The sequence below is a fragment of the Remersonia thermophila genome, chromosome 1 (genome assembly GCF_042764415.1).
Source record: "Remersonia thermophila strain ATCC 22073 chromosome 1, whole genome shotgun sequence".
Lineage (NCBI taxonomy): Eukaryota > Fungi > Ascomycota > Sordariomycetes > Sordariales > Chaetomiaceae > Remersonia > Remersonia thermophila.
Genome location: NC_092217.1, coordinates 4,255,016 through 4,269,636, shown reverse-complemented (window position 1 = coordinate 4,269,636; position 14,621 = coordinate 4,255,016). Strand labels below are relative to the sequence as shown.

Sequence of the window (14,621 nt, the reverse complement as noted above, 5' to 3'; positions counted from 1 at the left end):
CGTCCAGCGTGAATACAGCAGCCATTGTCTCTGAGCCATGCGTGCTTCGATATCTCCCTAGATGGCCGGAGAAAGGCACGGGGCACGAGCAGGGAGGCTGTTGGACGGCCCGACACCGAGGTAATTACTGCGTATAATACTGCGTATCGTAGACGGAGAGAGTGGAACAGGGAACAGGTGAGAAACCCCAAGACACCGGGTTTGATGTCTCACGTTCCCGCCCGCCGAGCCCGCCGAGCCAGCCCCGCCAGTCCAAGACCGACGGACGAGCCCTCGGTCGGGCTGCCGTGTGTTGGATGCGCCGTGAATGGCGACGGTGGGAATAGCCCCCACTTCGGCCTGCATGTTCACTTCCTGGGGGGAGGGTGTCTTCCCGCCTCAGTCGCGGTGGGACACGGCGTCTCGTCCCCGGTGCGTGGTCAGCAACACCTGTCGAACAGCCAGCCAGCCAGCCAGCCAGCCACCGTAACGTCTTGGCTTCAGCTGAGTGAGATACGCAGATGCACTCTCTCACCTTGAACACCGCCTTCTTTCTCTCTCTCTCTCTTTTTTTTTCTTCTTCATTTTTTGGGGCTTTTCCCCTCCTCCTTTACTTTGGCATTCTGTCTCTTTTTTCTTTCTTTTTAACTGGGTTTTGGGACACGTCTACTAGTACATACTTTGGCTAGATGGGCCCGCGTCGACCGTTGTACCCCTGAACCGATCGAACTGGGCCCAGCTGGCAGCCCAACAGCGCATAACCCCCGGGGCTCCCCCCGGGCTCCCCACAAACAAAATCAGCCCTGAGCGAGGCGAGGCGAGGGGGACCGTAACGTGAGACGTTGCCAAGGGCCCGCCGCTCCGGCTAGGTTTAATTATTCGTTACCCCGCGAATGGAGAGTGGGTTATCGGCGCCTTTGGTAGGTACCTCATCTGCTCGAGCCCGCCAGCCCGACCTCGACCTCGAAAAACACACACCGAAACACCAAGGCGAACGCACCCCGACTCCCGGTACCAGCTGCTGCTGATGCTGGTGGTGGTGGTGGTTTGACAGTGTTTGCAAGACAGCGCCGAAACCCCTCCCCCCTCTTTCTCTCTCACTCCCCTCCCTTTGACAACAGGGGCTTGTTTTGGTGGGGTTTTGTGGATTTTTACGGAGCGACTTGGACGACGAGTGAGACGGGGCCCACGCAGAGAGAGAGAAAGAAAGAGAGAGAAAGAAAGAAAGAGAGAGAGAGAGAGAGAGAGAGATAGTGTGTGTGTGTGTGTGTGGAGAGAGAGAGGGACGACATCAAGTGGGCGTGCTTGGCTTGGCTCTTGGACTGAAACGCTGGGCATCTCGAACCCGGTCTGACCACCGACCACTTCGGGTTCGGTCGGTCCGTGATTATCGAGACCATCGCTGTTCATCTTCGGCCGAGGAGAAGAATCCTTATTGCTCTTCCAACTGGGGTAGAAGTGGCCGGACGGGGGTTTGGATTGGGCCCGCCGGCATCCACCAAGAGGGAGAGAGGGAGAGAGAGAGAGAGAAGTTGGGGGTGCATGTGCGGTGGACGCACCTTTACCGTCCAACATCATGACGGACTCGCCACGGCAGGGCGCAGGAGCCTCTCCGATGGCGCCCAGCCTTGAAACAGAGCTAACCTGCTCGGTGAGTGAACCCCCCTTCCCCCCTCCATGATCATTTCACATGCCTTCTCCCTCTTGGTTCCGTTTTTCCCTAGGACCGACGGTCTAGGCGATCCCGAGGAACGACGGAGAGAGAGAGAGAGAGAGGGAGAGAGGGAAAGGCAGAAGGCCCATGCATGTGAAGATCAGCCAACCCAACCGCAGCAACGGCACTCACTAACCTTCACATAACCTCCCCCCCTTTTTTTCCCTCCTCTCTCTTCATACAGATCTGCACCGACCTTCTCTACCAACCGCTCACCCTTCTCGACTGCCTTCACACCTTCTGCGGCGCCTGCCTCAAGGAATGGTTTTACTTCCAGGCCGAGCGCGTCGAGACCTCGCCGGACCCGCCGCCGCCGCCCGACGTGCCCATCTTCACGTGCCCCAGCTGCCGCGAGCGGGTGCGCGACACGAGGCACGACGCGCGCGTCGCCAGCCTGCTGGACGTCTTCCTCGCGCTGAACCCGGGGCGCGGGCGGTCCGACGACGAGAAGCGCGACATGGACGCGCGGTACCAGCGCGGGGACCGCGTGATGCCGCGCATCCGGCGGCTCGAGGGACGGACCGAGGCGGAGCGGAGGGCGGACGAAGAGGAGCGCGCGCTGATTGAGGAGGCCAGGAGGGTGAGCTTGCGGGAGGCCACCGAGCGAGCTTCTGCTGCCGCTGCTGCCGCCGCCGCCGCTGGCGGGGGCGTATCGACGACGTCGGGGAGCGGCGGGATGAGGGGCAGCAGGGAGAGGAGCCGCGCGGGGAGGCAGGAGAGGGAAGAGGAAAGAAGGAGGACGACGACGACGACGAGCGTGACGCGGAGAGGGGAGGGTGGCGGCGGAAACGGGAGCGAGCGGAGGAGAGGGAGCGAGAGCCGGCAGAGGAGACCGGAAATGGTTGGCATCACGCCCCCGTCTCAGCAGCAGCAGCAGCAGCAGCAGCAGCAGCAGCAACGCGAAGAGGGAGCCGCTCGGCAACGGCAGGTCGAGCACCAGTCGTCGCTCCGGAGCTTGATCAGCGCGGGCGGCATGGATGCGCGCGATATCGAGCGCGAGATCGAGGAGTTTGCGCGCCAGATTCAGGAGGAGGGCCTGCTGGACGGGTTGGATCTGGACAACCTGGACCTGGAGAACAACGACGAGCTCAGCAGGAAGATCACCGAGGCGTACCGCCGGCGCCAGCGCGAGCGTCGCCGCGACGGCGGGAGGAGGAGCAACGCGAGCGCCCAGTCGCACCGCTCCTCGGACGCGTCGGCCTCCCGGCCGCGGTCCCGCGCCGACGATTCCTCGCGGCCGACGAGCCGCCACCAGGCGCAACCGCCCTCGCGATCGCGGGCCCCGAGCGCGTCGGGGAGCGGCGGCGAGGAGCGCGGCCGGTATCCGCCGTCCAGCTCGGCCCACCTCGACGTCCAGGACGCCTCGCGCCGCCGCCGCGCGTCCAGCGCCGGCCGCAGCGCGACGCTTCCCGTCTCGCCGACCCAGCCGGACGCTCGGGTCGACGCTCGCGCCGGACCCCGCGCCGCGACCGATCTCTCGTCAAGAACTTCCTCGGTCGCCGCCGCCGCCGCCACGACCGCAACGGCCTCGGCCCCGTCCTCCCGCGGCGACTCCCCCGCCAACCGGACCGTCGGCTTCCGCCACTCCGCGGCCGACGCTCCGCGGAACCGCTCGAGCAGCCGGCCGCCTCCGCACTCGGACCTGCGCCCCGAGTCGCCCACCCTCGGGTTCCCCATGAGCGGCCTTTCGCCGCACTACCGCCAGCCGCCCACGCCGCCGCAGCCGACGCAGCCGACGCAGCCGACGCAGCCGCCGTCGCAGCCGCCGACGCCGCGGCGCTCGGCGCCGCTCCCGCGGTTCAAGGAGCCCGCCATCCACTGCCGCACCTGCGCGCGCGAGCACATCGAGCACGAGGTGCACTTTCGGTGCCACGTCTGCCACAACGGCGACTGGCACATCTGCCTCGACTGCTGGCGCAGGCGCAAGGGGTGCCTCAACTGGTTCGGGTTCGGCGCGGCGGCGTGGGCGCGCTGGGACAAGGCGAGGCCGGCCGGGGGGCCCGGGCCGGCGCCGCCGCCGCCGCATTTCCTGATGCCGCAAAGGTACCTGGCTCCTCCGCCGCAAAAGGGGTCGGCGACGAGCAGCGGCGACGGCCGTCGCGGGGGGTCGCGAGCGGCGCGGCGGCGGCGGCGTCGGAAACCCCGCCGGACCGCCTCCAGACGGGCGCCTTTTGCGCGGCCTGCTCGGCCTGGGCCGGGGACTGCTACTGGCGCTGCGACGTGTGCAACGACGGCGAGTGGGGGTTTTGCTCCGAGTGCGTCGGCCGCGGAAAGATGTGCTCGCACCCGCTGCTGCCGGTGGCGTATCGCGACGCTACAGCGGCGGCGGCGTCGTCGCCGCTGCTGCCGTCCCCTTTGCCGTCGCCTGTCGGCGGGAACCACCACCCCTACCCCCTCGGGATGGGCCAGAGCTACGGCAACAACAACAACAACAACTCCTCCTCCCCTGGCAACGGGAGCCCCACGACGGCAACGCTTCTGACCGGGCCGGGGCTGAGTCCAGGAGCCGGATCGGGGACCTTCCACCCCCTCCTCGTCGCCCCGCCGCCCTGCGCCGTCTGCCGCGCGCCGATCCACGTCGCCGGCCAGCCGACGACGCACTTTCACTGCCCCGAATGCCCCTCCCCGACGCCGACGCCGACCGGCGCGAGCGCAGCGATACCGGCCGGCCTCGACGTCTGCGCGGGCTGCTACGGCGCGCTGGCGCGCGACCCGCGCCGGATCGCCCCCGAGAACGGGCCGAAAGGGTGGCGGCGGTGCGAGCGGGGCCACCGGATGGTCGTGGTCGGGTACGTGTCGTCGGCGGCGGGCTCGGACAGGGGATCCTCCAGCAGCAGCCACGGCGGCGGCAGCGGCGGCGGCGTGCTGTACCTCCGCCGACGGATCGAGCGCGACCTCGTCGGCGGGCGGCGGCTGCGCCTCGAGGAGCTCGACGGCACCCGCGTCCCCGCGTCCCCCGCGTCCCCGGCGTCCCGGCGTCCTTGGCCTCGGGGACGAGCCAGGCGCCGTGGCTCCTCGCGTCGTGGCGCGAGGAGCCCGCGGCGGCCGCGAGCCCCGCGTCGCCGACAACGCCGGCATCATCATCGTCATCATCAGCAGCAGCAGCATCAGCCGCAGCAGCAGCAGCAGCAGCAGCAGCACCGCCCCCTTCGAGGCTCCACGGCGGCCGCTGGCTCCAGCGTCTCTACTCGCGCGACGCGGCCGTGTCGTCGCCTCCCCCCGGCGTGGCCGTGACGGCCGCCGGCGCGACCAAGGGCGCGTGGGCCGACGGGTTCCCGCCCGACGGGGGCGCGGGGAGCCGCACGGTGGCCGGGTGGGGGTGGATCCCGGCGGCCGAGGTGAACGACGAGCTCATGTTCCCGAGGGGGGCCGAGATCCTGGAGGTGGAGGATGTGAACGGGGAGTGGTTTCACGGGTACTATATGGGGGAGCGGGGCCTGTTTCCGGCGCCGTACGTGAGGGTGATTGGAGGACGGTGAAGGAGGAGGAGGAGGACGGGAAAAGGGATGGCATCTCTGGAGGGTGCATCAGGCTTGTTGCGATATGGGCTTACGCTTTCTCAAATCTCGGTATTGTCTCTTGCAACATGATTTGGTCTTTTTTTGTACTTTGTTTGGAATATCTACAAGACCAATGGGTAACTCCCCGCGGGCCTACTGCTACTACTGATGGGTCCACTCGGGCTTCTTCTTGTCGGCAAACGCCTTCATGCCAATCTTTTGGTCCTGGCTCCCAAACAAGGCGTGGAAAAGGCGCCTCTCGTACTCGACGCCGTCGCGGAGGGGCAGGTCCTGGCTCTTGTTGACCACCTCCTTGGCGGCCTGGACGGCGACGCGCGAGTAGCCGGCGATGGTCTCGGCCGTGTCGAGGGCGGCGCGGAGCAGGTCGTCGTGCGAGTCAAAGACGCGGGCGGCGACGCCCCAGCGCTCGGCATCGTCGCCCGAGAAGCTCCGGCCCGTCAGGATGAGCTCCATGGCCTTGCTCTTGCCGACGGCGCGGGTCAGGCGCTGGCTGCCGCCGGCGCCGGGGATGGTGCCGAGCTTGATCTCGGGCTGGCCAAAGTTGGCGGAGCGGGTGCAGTAGAGGATGTCGGCCATGAGGGCGAGCTCGCAGCCGCCGCCGAGGGCGTGGCCCGAGACGGCGGCGATGAGGGGCTTCTTGAGGGCGGTGGTCAGGTCGGACCACGACTCGATAAAGGCGGCGCGGTAGGCGGCGCTAAAGGTGAGCGGGGCCATCTCCTTGATGTCGGCGCCGGCGGCGAAGGCGCGCTCGGAGCCCGTCAGGACCACGGCGGCGACCGCGTCCGAGGCCTGGAACTCGCGGAGGGCGGCGTTGAGCTCGCTGATGAGGGGCGTGCAGAGGGCATTGAGGGCCTTGGGGCGGTTGAGCGTCACTTTTTGTTTTTTGCGGTGCTCCGTCAGCTTTGTGTTTTTGTCATTGTTGGAGAGAGCGCAGGGGAGCGAGCAGCGAGCGGGTAGGGGGAAACGCACCCTGGCCGACGCCTGGCCGGGGCTCCGAGACTTGGATGTGCTCGTAGCTGCGGGAGGCCGAGGCCGAGAAGGACCGGGAGGCGGCGGGGATGACGCGGGGCAGGGCGGAGGGCTGGATGCGGGAGGCCACGGGCCGCAGGTTGCGGAGGGCGGCGGCGGCGGCGGCGTTCATTGTTTTTTTTTATTGCTCTTTGTTTTTGGAGGGGGGTGTGGGTGAGAAGCGAGTGTCAAGACGGAAGAGCAGGTAGGGATTGAAGAGGGATGGAGGAATGAGGAGGGTGAAGCGCAAGAAGAGTGGAAGAGGATTAGGTTGGGGAAAGGTTCCCGTGAAGAAAGCGTCTTGCTGCTTGTCGGACTTGGGCCGCGCAGGTTATCCTCGGTTTAAGCGCATGTGAGTGAGTGACGGACCCGGCTGGCTGGACAGGGAGTTGGTTGCATTCCCCTCCATGATACTTCGTAGTTGGTTGCCGCTAGGGAGAGAGAGAGAGAGAGACTGTAAAAGAAAAACAAGAATCAAGATTGCTTTCTTGAAACCCCCTTTTCGTCTTCTTCCTACCGTCGCCCTCCCCGTTTCACCCTCCCATGGCTGCATCTCCGAGCTCTTCCTCCAGCCCGGCGGACTCGGCGCCGGACTGGGGAGCTCTTTTGGTTGGCCGGCGCGAAACGACGTCACTTGGCTTTCCTCGTCGGGCACGGTAGCTAGAATTACACCGTGTTGCTATGGTACACAGGACGTACGTTCGTTACCGTTAGTAAGTTACCATGACCATACTCGCACGGTAGTTACCGCAGCCGAGTCACCAAGACCCGCACCTGAAACTGGACGACGGGGCACGAAAGCTGGGGGGGAGACGGGAGATCGGGAGATCAGGCCCATCCCATCTGATGATGCCAAGCAATGCCCAGTCACCCGTGGTACCGTGTACGCTGCACGCAGCACGCAGCACACGCAGCACACGCTACCACAGCACTGTGTGTGTACTATATGTACTGCGTGCTTTGTAACCCCCCCCCCCGTCCCGTCTGGCAACCGGGCTACCATTAGCTCATTACCTTACGCAGTAGTTACAGGGTACCTTGCCTGTACTGCGTACCTACTGTGTAACTACCTGTTCCACAGTGGGCTCTCCCACTCCCTCTCTCCCCTGGTTGGCTCGAGCTGCCCGTCGCAGGCTGTGCCACAGAAATTTCAAGCCCCCCTATTGCGTTGCGTGGCTCATGCCCGAAACAAAGGCGCAACCACTGGAACCTTTGGTCCAACCGTCCATCCCATCCTCGCCAACTGCCAACTCCTTGAGGACCCGGGACCTTATCGCACCGAGGACGCGCGCAACTCGACCACCAACCGGCTTGCGCTTCCGTTTCCCAACTTTCCATCCTCCCTCCCCTCCCGGAACGCCCCGAGCGCATTGCGCACGACGACGACAACAACAACGACAATAACAACAACAACAGCCGTGTCCATCCCCAAAACGGAACAGACCCAAACGTGGCGTCGTTGATCTCCCGCAGCCCACTCTACACCACCACCAGCTTTCACCATGGATGTTCCAGACGAGCCCACGACGCCCTTTGGCGTTGTCTCTGCCCACACTAGCAGGCTACAGAGGGTGTGTTTGTTTTCTTTTCTTTTTGGTGGTAAACAAGGCAACAACAACAAACAAAAAGACATGACTTTACTAACTCTCTCTCTTCGCCGCAGCAATACCAAGCCCTCCTCGACAAGTCGACCCCCTACGTCCTCTACCGCTGGGTCGGCACCGGCGCCGGCCTCATCATCTTCTTTCTGCGCATCTTCATCGCCCAAGGGTGGTACATTGGTACGTTGCTTGCTGCTGCCATCTTGCTCCCGCGGACGTCCGCGGACGTCGGGCGCAACGCATCGCCTTCTCGCTAACCCGAAACCCTCTCTCGTCCCGCAGTGGCCTACGCCCTGGGCATCTACCTGCTCAACCTGTTCCTGGCCTTCCTGCAGCCCAAGTTCGACCCCAGCAACGATGCCCTCGACAGCGAGATGGAGGACGGCTCCGTCGGCACCCTCCCGACCAAGCAGGACGAGGAGTTCCGCCCCTTCATCCGCCGCCTGCCCGAGTTCAAGTTCTGGCACGCCGCCTCCCGCGCCGTCGCCATCTCGTTTGTGTGCTCGTGGTTCGAAATCTTCAACGTGCCCGTCTTCTGGCCCATCCTGGTCATGTACTGGTTTATGCTCTTTATCCTGACGAGTACGTTGCCCCCTTTTTTTTTTTTTCTTTCTTTTCGGTTGCCCGCGCGTTCGCTGCACCCAGCAGACAGAGAGAGAGAGAGAGAGAAAGAGAAAAAGTAGCATGGCGTATGCTGACGATCATGGATGACAACCACCACAGTGAGGAAGCAAATCCAGCACATGATCAAGTACCGCTACGTGCCCTTCACCGTCGGAAAGGCGCGCTACACCAAGAACAGCTCGTAAAAGCCGACGGGCACGTTGGCTGGCACGTTGGCTGGCTTGCATGCTGGAGGCTCGCGGATAAGGGTGGGAGGGGATGTTTTCAAGACTACACACGGGAAATCAAAGACAAAAAGGCTTGGGCGATAGATGGGGGGTGGGGGTTCGGAAATGTATCATGAAAGGACGGGACGGCGCATGCTCGCACAAGGTCACGACGGACGGCGGGGTGGGAGGGGGTTGGAGGTTGGGGTTGGGGGGTTCGGACGGTTCTGGAAAGGAGAGTGGAAGGGAAGGGGGAAACACACGAGCCACACATGCGCGCGGAAAAGGGTTGTCTCTCGGTACGCTTTGTTGTAATCCGCCCGAGGATTCTCTCGCGGGACATCGAGGAGAAAGAGGACCCTCCCCCCCCTTCTTTTTTCCTCCGGTGCCGTCGAGAGGTACTTGGCGTAATCTTTCTTTCTTTTTCTTTCGTTCTTCGAGAGAGCTGGGCTGCTTTGGCCTTGCCCCTTAGGGAGAAGGAGGAGGAGGGGGGAGGGGGGGTGGTGCGTTGTGGATACGTGGTGGCATAGAATAGGGATCTGTGTGCGTGTGCGTGTGTGCGTGTATATGTGTGTCTGCGTGTCTGTGTGTGTGTGTGTGAGAGAGAGAGAGAGAGTGTGTGTGTGTGTGTGTGTATGTGTGTACGTCGGCATTGTGTCCGCCTGGGGGGTGCTCTGAATGATGATGATGGAGAGAAACGAAGAACAGATGTTGGATAGCATGAATGCCTCGGCTATTGTCCCAGGTAGAGTCTCCAGATAATTCCCTCTTCTCCGTGTAAGTTGGTTTGTTCCTCTCCCTTGTTCTTTTTCGTTTCTTCTGCCTTTTTTAATTCAAAAACAAAAACAAAAACAAAAAAAAAAAAGAACAAATACCACAAGTATAAACAGTCCCACACAAAACCATTGTCACTTTTTTTTTCCTATTGTCTTTTTTATTCATTTCATTGCAGCATGGCCTCTTCATGGCCAGTATTGTCTCCGTAACCAGCGAATCGTTGATATTGTGAGCTTCCCACCTCTAACCCCAACCCCCAACTCGGGGGGAGCTAGCCTTGGGGTCTTGGCACCGCCCTTCTTCCCTGGGACCGCGACGACCCTTCCGCGCCGCGCCTCGTCCGCTTTCAACTTTTTGGCTTCCGCTTCTCTTTTCCCAACCACTTCTCTCTCTCCCCTCCCCCCCCCTCTCACCCCTCTCACCCCTCTCACCCCTCCTCGCCGCACGACACCCGATCAACATGTCGTCGTCACAATCGCGAAACGGCGAGCGCATGATCCATCAGGACTACATTGCGAGGATACGCTACTCCAATGCCCTGCCGCCGCCCCCGAACCCCCCCAAGCTGCTCGATATCCCCAACACGGGGCTCGCCAGCGGCCAGTACACGGCCCCCGGCTTCGCCTCGCGGCTGGCCCGCGAGCAGCCCTTGAACATTGAGGCCGATGCCGAGCTGGGCATGCCATTGGACCTCGTCGGCATGCCCGGCGTTTTTGATGGCGATGAGAGCTGTAGGTCATTCTTTCTCTCTCTGTCTCTCTCTCTCTCTCTGTGTGTGTGTGTGTCTGTCTGTCTCTGTCACCATCGCCTGCTAACCGCTTTTCTTTCTCTTTCTCTCCCTTCCAGCCATCCAAGCGCCCGCTCAGCCGCCTTCCGTCCATCCCCACGATCGCCTCCTCCTGCGCCCGCTCTCCACCCTCGGCAAGCCCAAGCTCGGCGAGACCGCCGTCTCCTTCCTCCGCCGCACCGAGTACATCTCCTCCGTCCAGCTGAAGCCCAAGGCCGCCGACCACATCTTCCTCAAGTCCTCCTCTTCTGCCGCCGCCGCCAAGCGCGCCGAGAAGCGCAAGGCCTCTCCCGAGCCCGACAAGGGCACGCCCGCCTGGATCCGCCGCCGCATCGAGCGCAGCTTCGAGGTCGCCGCCGCCCAGCTCGCCGACCGCGCGCGCGTCAAGCACCCCTCGAAGCGCAACCTGCGCGTCGTCGACGCCTTCCCCGTGCTTCCCGACCTCGAGGCCTTCCCCGATTCGGGCGCCTACGTGACGGTCAAGTTCAGCACCAACCCCGTCACCGCCACCGACGTCTACGACACGCGCCTGCTCTCGGGCATCTTCAAGCCCATCGAGCGCACCGCCGCCGAGGAGCAAGCCTACGAGGCCGCCCGCGCCGCCTGGGAGCGCGACCCCTCGCTGCCCAAGCCCTCGCAGATGATGAACTATGACCTCTTCCTGCCCATCGACGCCCAGACGGGCGACAACTTCCGCGCCATGTTCGACGTCGACCGCCCGGACCGCGACGACCGCGGCCTCTACACCCACAAGGGCGACTTGTTCCGCTTCCCCCGCGTGCGCGCGTACGAGACGGCCCAGGAAAAGGAAATGGACCACGACAACAAGTACGACGAGGAGGTCATCCTGGCCTTCCGCGACGACGAGACGGCCCCGCCCCGCGCCCGCGCCGACGACTCGGCCCAAAAGGCCGTCTACTACTACCCCGTCATGCAGCGCACCACCATCCGCAACCAGCGCACCAAGAACATCGCCCGCACCATCGGCATCCCCGCCGCCGACGAGGAGGAACCCCACCTCGACGAGCTGCACGTCCGCGTCGGCGAGCCCAGCGACGACCTCAAGACGGAGCTGCTGCGCTACAAGATGCAGCCCGTCGGCGACCTTCCCGAGGAGGACGACGAGTACGACGACGGCAACGATGACGACGACGACAACAACAACAACAACGAGGGACGGCACCGCGGCCGGAGGGAGAGCGAGGGGCACGACCTGGACGATGCCGACGGCGACGAGCAGGAGGAGCACGACAGCCACCGGCGGCGGCGCGACTACGACAGCGATCGCGGCTCGGCCAGCCCGTCGGGCAACGGGGGAGGCCGGAGTCATGACGAGAGGCGGTATGAGGAGGAGGAGGAGGAGGAGGAAGAAGAAGAGGAGGATGCCGAGGGAGATGAGGATGAGGAGTAGCGTAGCGCAGGTGCAGCAAAGCACGGAGGCCAAGAGAAACCTTTTTTTTTTCTGGAGCTCATCCCCTTGTTCTTTGGCTGTTTCTCTGTACCATCATCTACCTAGCTCAACGGCCGGTGGTGGTTTCTGCTGCCGCGGCTGGTAGCGGCGGGATGTAGGTACTTTCTTCTCTTCTTGGCTTGGGTGAGCGTGGAGTTGACTTGACTTGGTCATCTACAATGGAACTAGCCAGGCATGGATGGTACACCGGACTCGGAGAGAGAGAGAGAGAGAGAGAAAGTGACCGAGTGAGTGATTCGGACGTGGCGCTGTTCCAACAAGGATCATGAAAAAGGGAGGGGGCCATTCACACAGTTACATAGATATCGGGTGCTGTCCTTAATCGTACTCTCCATACGCCGGGTGTAATGTCATGATACCAACGCTTGTCCGACACACGCCGGTCCCCGGTCTCCGAGTTCCGTATCCGTCCGTGGCATAGACATGATCAAACAAACCGCTGCTGTCCCGCTTAAGGGGGGGGGGGGGGGGGGGGGGGGGGGGCGGAACGAAACCAATAACGCCGAACCCAATGCTGCCATGGTGCCGTGCCGTTACCCATCCTACATCCTACCCAAAGTCATGGCTACCCAAGATATCCGATATTGTCTCGGTCGTCGTCGATCACTCGGGCGTACCTGTTTTGTTACCGCCATGTCAGCTGCCTTGGTCACCCCATCAAAAGAAACACAAACACAACAGAGAAGGGGGGCGAGAGAGAGAGAGAGAGATGCTCACTCCAACAACAGCCGAAAGAACCACGCCTCGAGGTCCTCGTTCCGAAGCGCCTTCCCCGCCCACTCCCTTCCCTGCATCGCCAGCCTCTCGGCCACCTTGGGGCCCCCCAAGGGCGAATAGGAGGGGTCGTCGGATGGAGAGCCCGAGCCGGAGCTAGATCCAGAGGAAGACGACGACCAGGACGAAAACCAAAAGTTCAACCCTCGTCCCTTCTTCTTGTCCTTCCCCTTCCCCTTCATGTCCGGCTCCCTACCACCACCATCACCCTGATCTTTTTCCTGCCCTCCCACGCCCTCGGCAAAGTACCTCACCGCCTCGAGCCACTCGCCGCCGAGCAGGCTGAGCGGCACGTAGTGCACCCACGGGCGCAGCCACTCGTCGTGCCACTCGCGGAACACGGCCCACTTGTACACGAGCGACCGGCTGCGCAGCAGCGCGTAGAAGCGGCCCGAGAAGGCGTTGCCGTCCACGTCGAGCACGTGCTTGTGCCCCAGGGCGGCCTCCTGCGGCGCGTAGGGCGCCATCGGGAGCACGGCCGCCTGCGTGTCGCAGTCCGCGGGGGCGCACTGGCCGACGTGGGAGAAGGAGACGTTGAAGAGGCGGGCGTAGCGGCGGCGGGGCACCTGGCGCGGGGTCCATTGTCCGTCCTGGGGCCGGTTGGGTGATGATGATGATGATAACGACGACGATAACGACGACGAGACGGGCTCGTCGCCATCGCTTCCGGGGGGCAGCAAGATGGCCGCCTCGTCGGGGGCGTTCAGCCTCTGCACCAACCTCTGCCGGTGATGCCTCCTCCACGCCCCGCGGCTCGAGTACCCGCCCGTCGTCGACCCTCGCCAGTACAGGCCGTCCTCCTTGTCCTCCCAGCCCCGATCGGCCGACTCGTTGTACGGCACCTTGTCCGCCCAGTACCACGGGCTCGGGTACAGGATGTCGGCGTACGCCGAGAGCTTGCTCTGCGAAAAGATGGGGAACAGCTCGTGCACGGCCCCGTACGCGTTGGGGCCCTGGAAGAAGCCGTGCCGGTCCCGGAGCGACGGCGACAGGCACACGTCCGTCATGGCCGTCCGGTTGCGCACGAACCCCAGAGGGCCCGCCGCGTACGCCGCCACGTCGTCGTACAGCGCGTCGTCGTCCTCGAGCGACGCCCGCGCGGGCGAGCCCGGGGGCACGCCATCCGCGCGTGCGCCCAGACGGGCTGGTGCTCCGAGAAGACGAACCTCGAGGCCGTCGCCGCCGCGATCTCGACCCCGCCGTCGGGCATCACGTCGGCCGGCCGCGGGCTGAAGTCGTTCCTCGCCCCGTCGCCGCCCCGCCGGCCCAGCTCCGCGGCCTTGGCCATGCCGCGCGCCACCAGCCTCGCCATGTCCTCCCCGGCCACCACGACCCTCGGCTCGTCCAGCGTGTTGAACGCCAGGTCCATGTCCGGCAGCCACTCCACGAACCCCTCCAGCATGCCCACCAGCGCCTCCGCCATCCACCCCGGCCCGTCCTCCCCCTGCTCCCCTTCCGCCTCCTCCCCGTCGTAATCCCGCACCACCCTCGCCACCTTCCCCCCGCGGATCTGCACCCCGAGCACCCCGTTCCCGACCTCGGCGATGGCCTCCCGCGCCCGCGCCCGCACCGTGGCCGGCCGCAGCCCCCAGAACGGCGCCAGCAGCCCGCGCACCGCGTCGAACTCGTCGACGAGCCGCACGCCTCGCCGCTGCGCAAACGCCCACCACCGGTCGAACCGCGGCGGCGGCGCGAGGCCGTAGCGCCGGCGGTACTCGCGCGCCGCCTCGGCCAGGGTTCGCGACTGCCGCGCCGTGACGGCGGCGAACTCGCGCTCGGCCGACCGCGCGAGGTGCCAGATGGGGTGCTGCGGCCCGCCTTCGGGGAGCGGGCCGGGCCGGGTGGCGCGGACGCCTTCGGGCGGCAAGGTGACGATCACCCGGGCGTCATCTTCGGGGCGGCTCTTGTGGTCGTTGTTGTTGTTGTTGTTGTCATCGTTTCCGAGGAGAGGAGGAGATTTCTTTGGTGGTGGTGGTGGTGTGTCCGGGTGCGGGGCGGTCTCTGGGTGTAAGTAGGGCGCGGCGAACCGAAAGGTCGCTCGAGCTGGGGTCTTGAGGAGGAAGAAACCGACGAGGCCCAAGAAGATGACGGTGGCCAAGAAGATGAGCTGCCGCCCCCGTACTGGGCTTCCACGCATGGCCGGTTTTGATTTTCTTTTT

The 14,621-nt window shown here is 64.3% G+C and overlaps 5 protein-coding genes across 5 annotated transcripts; 3 read left to right on the top strand and 2 right to left on the bottom strand.

Moving 5' to 3' along the window:
- Window positions 1-1,555: 1,555 nt before the first annotated feature.
- On the top strand, window positions 1,556-5,172 carry VTJ83DRAFT_1193 (uncharacterized protein; the record flags this gene model as incomplete). Its single annotated transcript, XM_071007325.1, has 4 exons — window positions 1,556-1,630; window positions 1,878-3,736; window positions 3,808-4,644; window positions 4,692-5,172. The coding sequence occupies 4 exons, from the start codon at window positions 1,556-1,558 to the stop codon at window positions 5,170-5,172; spliced, it is 3,252 nt and encodes a 1,083-aa protein (XP_070870546.1).
- Window positions 5,173-5,355: 183 nt separating this feature from the next.
- VTJ83DRAFT_1192 (uncharacterized protein) lies at window positions 5,356-6,355 on the bottom strand (the record flags this gene model as incomplete). The annotated part of the gene is made up of 2 exons (XM_071007324.1): window positions 5,356-6,086; window positions 6,184-6,355. The coding sequence occupies 2 exons, from the start codon at window positions 6,353-6,355 to the stop codon at window positions 5,356-5,358; spliced, it is 903 nt and encodes a 300-aa protein (XP_070870545.1).
- A 1,369-nt stretch (window positions 6,356-7,724) lies between these two features.
- Window positions 7,725-8,632, top strand: VTJ83DRAFT_1191 (uncharacterized protein; the record flags this gene model as incomplete). Its single annotated transcript, XM_071007323.1, has 4 exons — window positions 7,725-7,793; window positions 7,886-8,003; window positions 8,106-8,405; window positions 8,547-8,632. The coding sequence occupies 4 exons, from the start codon at window positions 7,725-7,727 to the stop codon at window positions 8,630-8,632; spliced, it is 573 nt and encodes a 190-aa protein (XP_070870544.1).
- Window positions 8,633-9,890: 1,258 nt separating this feature from the next.
- On the top strand, window positions 9,891-11,628 carry VTJ83DRAFT_1190 (uncharacterized protein; the record flags this gene model as incomplete). The annotated part of the gene is made up of 2 exons (XM_071007322.1): window positions 9,891-10,161; window positions 10,277-11,628. The coding sequence occupies 2 exons, from the start codon at window positions 9,891-9,893 to the stop codon at window positions 11,626-11,628; spliced, it is 1,623 nt and encodes a 540-aa protein (XP_070870543.1).
- Window positions 11,629-12,253: 625 nt separating this feature from the next.
- VTJ83DRAFT_1189 (uncharacterized protein) lies at window positions 12,254-14,599 on the bottom strand (the record flags this gene model as incomplete). The annotated part of the gene is made up of 3 exons (XM_071007320.1): window positions 12,254-12,305; window positions 12,406-13,628; window positions 13,676-14,599. The coding sequence occupies 3 exons, from the start codon at window positions 14,597-14,599 to the stop codon at window positions 12,254-12,256; spliced, it is 2,199 nt and encodes a 732-aa protein (XP_070870542.1).
- Window positions 14,600-14,621: the final 22 nt, after the last annotated feature.